This window comes from Dioscorea cayenensis, unplaced genomic scaffold, assembly GCF_009730915.1.
Source record: "Dioscorea cayenensis subsp. rotundata cultivar TDr96_F1 unplaced genomic scaffold, TDr96_F1_v2_PseudoChromosome.rev07_lg8_w22 25.fasta BLBR01000433.1, whole genome shotgun sequence".
In the NCBI taxonomy this organism is placed as follows: Eukaryota; Viridiplantae; Streptophyta; class Magnoliopsida; order Dioscoreales; family Dioscoreaceae; genus Dioscorea; species Dioscorea cayenensis.
This window is the reverse complement of record NW_024086824.1, coordinates 10365-20549: the sequence shown is the minus strand read 5'-3', so window position 1 is coordinate 20549 and position 10185 is coordinate 10365. Positions and strand designations below refer to the sequence as shown.

At 39.3% G+C, this 10185-nt stretch overlaps 1 protein-coding gene across 1 annotated transcript; it reads right to left on the bottom strand.

The window, feature by feature from the left end:
• Positions 1-8973: 8973 nt before the first annotated feature.
• LOC120254404 (dirigent protein 4-like) lies at positions 8974-9804 on the bottom strand. The gene has a single exon (XM_039262523.1). It carries the CDS (start codon positions 9684-9686, stop codon positions 9120-9122), a length of 567 nt encoding a protein of 188 aa, XP_039118457.1. The 5' UTR covers positions 9687-9804; the 3' UTR covers positions 8974-9119.
• Between the last annotated feature and the right edge of the window lie 381 nt (positions 9805-10185).

Below are 10185 nucleotides of genomic sequence, written 5' to 3'. Positions count from 1 at the left end.
GTCATGAGAATGAATCACACACACACACACACAGAATTTAGATTAATGAAATATACTACTTTCAATTTGGGTCAGTATATCTTACTTTCAAATATCTAGCAAATGCATCTCTCGATCCACTTGATAAACGACTAAATCCAACCTCACTACCATCTCCACAAGCCAATAAAAAACTAATATCTTCTATCAATAGTTAAATAAACAAATAAATAAAACCTAATAAATCAACAGATATAACATACAACCAATAGATCTCAATTAATAAATTACACAAAACTTAAAATCCCAAATCACAAACAACCATGCCCTAAAATATAATCAAGCAACTCCATGAATAACATAAAATAAAACCAACAAAACCTTAGCCATCACCACACATTACAACCAATATAATATGTAATGAGATCAAACTAAACAATCAAAACCACCATAACCAACATAATCCTCTCTAAAAACTCAAAATATATCAAATCCCTAAACCTTATCCAATATCTCAATCAAAATCTACAAGAAGATCCTAAAAAAATCCATGAAAAACATGTTGAGTCTAGCCCATTTGGTGGGCTGGATGAATAAATGGGCTCCAAGCCCATGGTTGAAAAAAAAATGAAGCTATGTCAATAGTGGAACTTATGAGGGTATGATTGAAATTTCACATGGGGTTAAAAACTCTCATTTGTTTGGATGAGAGATGTGGGTGATGATTATTGCATTGGGAGAGAGAGAGAGAGAGAGAGAGAGAGAGAGAGAGAGAGAGGAAGCCATCAGAAAAACCAAGTGAAGAAGAGGAAGGGTGTGAGTTAGGAGAAGAAGATTGGACGACAATGCTACGCCGGATCTCACTAAAATTCTTGGTGGAGGACCCTTGCAAGTAACTCTACCTATTGGTCAGGTTTGATCTTTCCTTTGATCATTACTTGATGTTTGTTTGCTATCCATGATGATGATGATGATGATGCTTGTATCATTGACACTCGCTCAATAATTTTTCTATCCCCTAGCAATTTTTTTTTAATTTTTTTTTTTATAATGTGCACAAGTCACTCAACCAATATCTTTTGATTTTAAACTTCAACTACATATTATTATGAGGGAGTCAAATCCTCGATCTCCCATAAAAAAGTCAAGTGTTTTATCAGTTGACTATTGTATGTAGTGGTGATTATGCTAGTGAAATCTTACCGACCATATAAAGGAAGATATTTATATAAATATTCAATGTTTTAAAAACATACCTATACAATTGAGGTAAATATAATTATATCATCTTCTCACATTAATGGAGATTTGTAGAAAAAGTTAAAATAAAATAAGTTTGCTAATTAACAAATCCTTTATGAAATCTTGCCCATAGGATGAGTGATTTCATGTGGTCCAATGCCTTCTGGCACACCCCACATTTTCATCCACCAGTATTAATGGGCAAAAATGACTTTACGATATATTTGTCATGATGTGTGGTAGGTAGAGAGCATTATTAGGGGTTGGTGGGATGAATTATAGGTGATATATGTCAACAACCCCATTCATGAGAGCCCTTAGATCAAATTGATCATAGCCATCCATTTGTTAAGTGAGGGCCTATAAAACCCTCCAAAACACCTTATAAAAAAACAGAAAAAAGCATTGTAATTATAAATAAGAAGCCTTGCTAACACAACTAAGTTTCCTCTTGATTTGCTTGTGTTGCTTACATTGTTACTTGCATACTTTAATTCTCTTTGTCAAGACTTTCATTTTTATCTTTGCAAGTTTGTATTTGTTACTGAATAAAAGGAACGGTGCAAAGAATCAACGCAATACATGCAGACATGGCGTGCATGCGAGAAGAGACACTAACCTTATGAAGTTTGCCGATTATTGGATGAAATGAATGTAATGGTGTTATTATTAGGGTTATTATAATATAAGTTATGATAATGATATGCTTATAATGATAATGTTGTAATGTCTAGGCAGTAGATGTAGAAGGAATCAAGCTAATGTGTAGCTACCAGAAGTGCACATCATGTGTACGCTTGTAGTTATGTAAGGTATCAGTAACTGTTACAAATTCTTTGTATAAGATGACAATGAAATGAATGGATGAGTGGTATCCAATTACTATCAATTCCTCTCTTCCCTGTACTCTTCTCTTTCTCCTTCTTCTTCTTATTTTCCCTTCTTCTCATTCACCTCACTTTATCAACTTCTTCAATAATTCTTTCAGCTTGTCCACTGAGGTTATTCGCCAATAAAAGGTGCCTTGGCCGTGTAGAATATATATCGACCAAGAGTTCCACAGAACCTCAATGAAAGAACAAGCCCATGACACCTCCCACTAAAACTAGTATTTAATACCTATGAAATTTAGAGATTGGTGGAAACTTCACCCTTCCGTAGAGGCCGAGGTTACGGGTTAAATAATGCCGGGAACAGCCCACGATGTGGCTTACAAGATGGAAGTTTCTTGAGAATCAAGCAATATCAAAAACAATACAAAGAAATCACTATTTCTATCTTTAACAGTTATATTCCTTGAGAATCAAGGAATATCTATAGGATCATGCTATCTCCTAATATGGTACAAATGATAACATAATTACAATTAATTACAACTAATTGATTAATTAATATAATGATGAATTCATTCCTTAATACTCCCCCTCAAGTTGGAGCATGAAGATCCCGAATGCCTAACTAGCGGAGAAGAAAGTGGAAACAAAATGACAGTCTCGATGCCTAACTTCCTAAAGATATCAACGAGCTGGAACTTGGTAGGCACATAGGAAGCAATAAGCTCACCAGACTGAATACGTTTCCAAACAAAATGACAGTCAATCTCGATGTACTTAGTCCGTTCATGGAAGACCGGATTAGCAAAAATGTGTAAAGCAGATTGATTGTCACAATATAAGCAAATAGGGCCTGAGTTGCGCACGCCGAGAGATGAAAGTAAGCTGCGGAGCAAAACGAGTTCGCTAGTGGTGACGGCCATGGAGCGGTACTCGGCTTCTGCAGAAGAGCGAGAAACAGTGACTTGCTTCTTTGTGCGCCAGGATATCGGACATCCTCCGAGAGTGACAAAATAGCCGGTAGTAAATCGGTGAGTGGTCGGGCAGCTAGCCCAATCAGAATCACAGTAATCGATCAACTGAAGAGAGGTTGGGCGACTGAGGAAGATGCCTTATCTAAGACTGTGCTTGAGGTAACGAAGAACATGAATAGCAGCGTCCCAATGACTCTCACAAGGCTCGTGCATGAATTGAGCCAGTAAATGAACTGAGTAGCACATCTCGGGACGAGTGATGGTGAGATAGAGAAGATGACCTATAAGGCGGCGGTAACGAGCAGGATTGGACAGAACTGGAGCAGTAAAGGACGCGAGTTGATGACGTTGTTTAATAGGGAAAGCGGTAGGTTTAGCAGCGGATAAACCATAGTCTTCTAATATCTCAAGAGTATACTTTCTTTGTGAAAGAAAGAGACCAGTGCAAGTGCGTGTGATCTAAATGCCCAAGAAAAACTTTAAGGGACCCAAATCCTTGATCTTGAAGCAATTGTTAAGATAGGACTTGAAGGAAGTGTATCGACTGGTATTATTCCCAACAATAATGAGATCATCAACGTAAACAAGGACAGCCAAAAAATCAGTACCCGAATAAAATGTGAATAAAGAATAATCTGCCTGAGATTGACGAAAACCATAAACTCGTAAAGCAATAACAAATTTAGCAAACCAATTACGAGAGGCTTGCCGTAAACCATATAGAGACTTATGTAACCGACAAACTATCCTAGCAGTCTGCACTGAATACCCCAGAGGCAAATGCATATAAACTTTCTCGTCCAAGTCACCATGAAGTAATGCATTATTCACGTCCATCTAATACAATTCCCAATTATTGGTGAGGGTGACTATGAGAAGGCAACGTACTGTGGTCATCTTTGCAACCAGGGAAAATGTTTCATGAAAATCGTGCCCTTCAACTTGAGTGAAGCCCTTTGCCACAAGGCGGGCCTTGAAGCGCTCAATACTGCCATCAGCCCGGCGCTTGATCTTATATAGCCATTTGCAGCCGATGGGCCTCTTGCCCATCGATAGTGATTAAATTGTCCATGTCCCACTGTCCTCGAGTGCCCGTATCTCAGCGGCCATGGCATCCAGCCAACGTGCATCCTGAACAGCATTCTTATATAATCTGGGCTCAACTTCAGAGTTAAGAGCAGCTAGATAGGCAAGGTGATATCGAGAAAAATTATGGTAAGTGATAAATTTCTGCATCAAATAGACCATACCTGAGGAGCGAGATGAACTGGGTGCGTGACAAAGTGAAGGTGTTGCAGCTGTGTAGCAGATATAGTCGCTGAAATGAGTGGGGGGGGTCAATGAGGGCAACTAGATCGGTTTGAAGTAACATCGGAAACCGAGTCAGTGATAATGACACTCGAAGGCTGGGCCGGATGAACAAGAGTAGGTGGGTCATTGTGTGGTGTGGGTAGTTGAGACAAATCAATGATAGGACTGGGAATAGATTGAGCCAAAGATGGGTTGGTGGTAGGTAGGTTCAGTAGGGAAGATTGATCAGACGAGCAATAAGGTGGGATGATTTGTGAATTTGTCGTTGAGCTCAAAGGTGATGGGGCGAGTGGAGAGGTGATGGGCTGGGCCAAAGTCGGAATAAGGCTCAAATTGTGTGAAAGTCTAAGTTTGTGGAAGTAAGATCTGAGGAGCTTGAAGGAGGTGCATAGAAAATGAGTTGGAGAAGTAGTTGACGAATGGAAAAACGTGTTCATGAAAAGTCACATCCCGAGAGACAAAAATTTCTTTTGATTCTAAATCATAAACCTTCCACCCTTTGGTAGCAGGAGGATAACCCAAGAAAATGCATCGACGAGCATGAGATGCAAATTTATCGTTATTACATGGAAGAACCTTGGCATAACACAAACAACCAAAAACTCTTAAGATGATCATAGGAGATGGATGTGTTGTAAAGAAGCTCAAGAGGGGATTTTCCAGACAACAATGGGGTGGGGGTATGATTAATCAAATGAACAGCTGTTAAAATACATTCACCCCAAAACTTAACAGGGAGGTGTGCTTGGAAGCGAAGAGCCCAAGCTATGTTAAGAATATGACGATGCTTTCGCTCAACACGACCATTTTGTTGAGGACTATAAACACATGTTGTTTGATGAATAATGCCATGATCATGAAAATTTTTTTGAATTTGGCCTGATAAAAATTCTTTGCCATTATCGGTACGAATAAATTTAATAACATCCCCAAAGTGAGTTCGAACCAATGTGCAAAAGGAAGTTAAGAAGGACCTTACCATCCAAGGCAAAGGTAGAAGCAAGAAAACCATTCCGCAGCAAAGAAAACTCTCATGGAAACTTGAAGGGCTAGAACTGCCGATATTAGGACTGCCCTTTCTTCTGGAGCTGCACGGAAGACCTCAGATTTTTCTTTCATCAAATATATCCATGTGGCCCGACTAAAATCATCTAGAGTGGTTAGGAAATAATGCGGCCTAGAAAGAGACTTAGTATGATAGGGACCCCAAATATCAAAATGTAATAATTCAAAAATAGATTGAGCTCGTTTATTGCTTAATGGAAAAGATGAGCGTGCTTGTTTTGTACGGTGACATGCATCACAAATATTTTCATGTTTCTTATTAAAGGAAATACTTGGAATCATACTCATTACTTGAAAAGACGGATGACCTAGTCTTTGGTGCCATGTATAGGCGATTGTCACAGTCTTGGTCGAAGCACCCTCGCAAACCCCCGCCGACCCGATCCAATAGACTCCCCTTTGTAACTCACCCACTCCAATCAACCTCCTCGAGGTTAGGTCCTGTAAAAAACATCGAGAAGAGAAATATGTCACATAACAATTTAAATTGGCCGTAAGCTTGCCAATTAAAATTAGGTTGCATGAGAAATTAGGAATGTATAACACGTCACGTAAAATTAGATTTGTCCAAATTTGTACATTCCCATGTATCGTAGAATGTGAGATGCTGCCATCTGCTGTAGTAATAGGACAAGGTTCGTGGATTCGTGTTCGGTTGGTTAAAAATGCAAGTTGCCCTGTCATATGCTCAGAGGCGCCCGAATCAAGAATCCACGTACCATAATTACCACTGATAGTACTTTATAGCAGTTTAGCTGCTTGATTTGGCTTGAACGAGCCGAGAAGTCCAAGGAGTTACTGAATTTCTGTCTCGGTCAGTTGACGTGAGGCACCGTTGATCTGAGCCGCATCAGTAACCCCGCCTTGCTCTGCATGAGCCACCGCTCCTCTACTGGAGCTGCCTTTTAGTTGTTGCTTGCCACGTCCACTGCTGCCAACATTGGCACTTTTCTTGCTCGAGCCATCACGACGTGGCTCCCAATGATCGGGATAGCCAATGAGCTCGTAACAACGGGCCTTTGTATGCCCTACCTTACCACAATGATCAGGCCTTGGCTTTCCATCTCGACCAGCCCCTCGCGCAGCGTGGAATCCAATAGCCGCCTCCTTAGACTCGCGGTCTCGATCAACAGTTGGCTGATGTTTCTCCTGCACTATCAAAGCATATACTCTGTTTATTACAAGGAGCGGATCCATGCTGAGGATCTGGGATCGAATGGTACCGAAGGTCTCCACATTAAGACCCATTAAAAACTGATGGATCTTCTCGACTTCTTTCTCCTTCATGTACCGTTGGGCAGCTTCACACGTACACGAAAGTGGTTCGGAGTAGTCGTCGAGTTCATCCCACAAACACTTGAGGGTCGTGAAATATTCGGTCACAGACTTTCCCTCTTGTTGTAGAAGACTCAGCTCGGTCTTTATTTGATGCACTCGTGGTGCATTGCCTTGGGAATAGCGCTGTTTTAGCTCCTCCCAAATGGCCTTGGCATCACTCGACGTGACGCTATTTTGCAACGGCTTGTCTAGCGCATTGCAGATCTATGCCGCTACCATGTTACTACAGATAATCCACCAATGGCGGTTCGGGTCATCAATTCCCGGTGTCTGGATCGAGCCATCCACGAACCTAAGCTTGTTTTTCACCAACAAAGCACGCCGGATTGTCCGTGACCATCCCTCATAATTGTCTTCCGTGAGCAGCTGTGTGGTTAGTATCATTCCTGTATGATCAGATGGGTGGACGTAAAAAAGTGAGGAAATAGCCGGAATCTTGATGTTTTGCTCGGCGGCCATGGTTTGTGTTTGATGACAGCTAGGGTTGGCTAGGGTTTTGTGGTTCAGGCAAAGCTCTAGTACCATATGAAATTAAGAGATTGGTGGAAACTTCACACCTCTGTAGAGGCCGAGGTTACGTGTTAAATAATGCCGGAAGAGCCCACGGTGTGGCTTATAAGATGGAAATTACTTGAGAATCAAGCAATATTAAAAACAATATAAGAAAATCACTATTTCTATCTTTAACAGTTATATTCCTTGAGAATCAAGGAATATCTATACGATTATGCTATCTCCTAATATGATACAAATAATAACATAATTATAATTAATTATAACTAATTAATTATAACTAATTAATTAATTGATATAATGATGAATTCATTCCTTAATAATACCTGCAACTAGATATATATTCATTCATTCAGTCAGTCAGCAATCCCTTTCCAACTAGTGAAAGTAATTAAGCCATTCAAATGAATGTATAGTATCTTGTCTGAGTTTTGTACGTCTGTAATTGGGACACATGGGTGAGTACTGGACTAAATTTTCAAGGGCAATAATGTTTAATTTGTGTACTATTAGACCAATCTTATCAATGAATGATTGTGCAACACTCGTACACCTACCTTATCAATAATTGTGGCAGAAATGTTAATGGGCCGTGCACGGGAAAAGCCAGGTTAGCACGCAGGGGCGGCTCGTGCCCAATTTAATTTTTAAATTTTATTTAAAATACAAATTAAAAACTCCTTGCAATTCTTTTTTTTTAAAAAAAATCTTAGTAATAAATAATTTAAATTTAAGAGTATTTATATATATAAAAAAAATCTTAAAGAGGTAGGTTGGTGGGACATGTTGCTAATTGTGTCAATATACGCTGGATCATAAACCCCTGAACCAGTATGGCTTAGGAGTTCAGGTCATGCTTGGCCTTAATTAGCATAGTCATGTCTGGTCTGGCATGGATCATGTTGCAGCATGCCTACTCATGACCATGGCTCGGTTGACACCACTGGATTGTGGAAATTAGAAATTAAAGCCAATTGAAACCTGATGAAAAGGGATGAAATGACCGAAGTTAAAGCTATGTTATTGATGGGTATACGCCATTGGTAATCAAAACTAGGGGTGTAAATGAGCCAAGTTACTCCAGATCGGCTCAGTCAATGCTCGAATTCGATTCGATTTTTCATGAGCGAGCCGAGCTAGAGCTGCTTGTTTATGTTGACGAGCCGAGCTCGAGCCCAAAAATACTCAGCTCGTGAGGCTCGCGAGCATAAACGAGTTTTTATATATAAAATATTAAATTATTTATATATAAATTACAAAAATACATAATTATATAAATTATATAAAATTATAAAAATACTTATGTATACAAGCTAATCGAGCTTAAACAAGCCGAGCTCGAGCTATTTGAGCTTTTCAGTGAGCCGAGCTCGAGTATAAAAAAAATAGCTCGAACGAGCTCGAGCCGAGCTCGAGCCTTCAAATACTATACTCAAGCCGAGCTTGAGCCTGGTGATACTCGGCTCGGCTCGGCTCGTTTACAACCTTAATCAAAACACAACTACCAAAAATATATATATATTTAAAAACAAAAACACACATGATATCATATATTAATAAGCACCCGATTATTCATAAAAATATGGAAGGTGGCGAATCCTCTACAATAACCATGGGCACTTCATGAAACTAACATTAGACTTTAAATTGTTATGCCTTTAAAAAAATTCAAGCATTTATATAATATAAAATAAAAACTCCAACAGAAACAAGAAACTAAAATCAAACAACATCTTGAAAATCTCTTATTATTCATAACATCGACACTTACAGACTTACAAAAGTAATATTACAACACTGAATTTATTCAAGGAAATAAGAAGCCCATAGCCAAAGCCATGAATATCACACTAACTAGTTATTCTTATTCATAATGAAAAAGAACAACATGATACTCAACAGTAAAAAACCCGGAAGTAATATTCATGTAGTTTGTATGTAGAGTAGCGAACCCACGTGCCATCCTAAACTTCCCACGGCCACCAACAATAGCAAGTTCTCTGTCTGTTTCCAATAATGGGTTTCTTGACATCACACTGAAAGAACTACCACTGAACTCACCGGAAGTGAACCCATAGTCCACCATAAACACAACTATGGTGGTGTCCTGATCTGCAGACACTCCAAGTCCTTGTGCTTTTCCTACAACCTTTGAGTTTGGGTCTTGCCCTTCAGTGAGAGGTGCCTCAAGGACATACGCTGCCCCAAATGGTAAAAGATTTGAGGGATCGACTCTGGTGTCTTTGGGCTTGGCAGCCAGCACGGCAGTAGGGTTGTCTCCAGTGAGTCTTTCTTGGTAGAAGAAATGAAGGTGTGTGACCTTCTCTTTGACTATGGAGAAGGGTGCATGGCCTTGGGAAACTACGGTTACAACAAAGAAAAGGAGGAGAAGAAGAAGGTGGTTTACATTATTCATGCTTTTGTTGTTCATCTTGTCCCTAGCTAATTCTATTTCTTAGCCTTTGGTGATGTTATTTACCTAGCTAGCTTGCCTTATATATATAGTGAAGGAAGTGGATAGTTGAAGGGGTTGAAGTCTCCTTTCTTGCTTAGTTTTTCATTTTTGTAATTTATCGAATGCCCCGTGATTGAATAGGTCTGTTCTCGCTATTAGAAGACAAAATAAATAAGTGGAAGATGTGTGCTTCCGAACTCTTGCCCTTCACCAACTTTTTAAATAGCCCACAGTGAATGCACATGCATATTTAATGATACGTACTGAACTTTGTTTGGTTCCAGAATCACAATCAGGCAAGTATGTGGTCCTGGGCACTGTTCACATAAATAATTAAATACATATATTTATATATATGAATTTATATCCTCTGTCGGCGTCCAATTATCAGCTTCGACCAACAATAATGAACATTATTATTATTTTTATTGTAATGTTTGATCAACAATTACTGTGTATATTACTGTAGTAACTA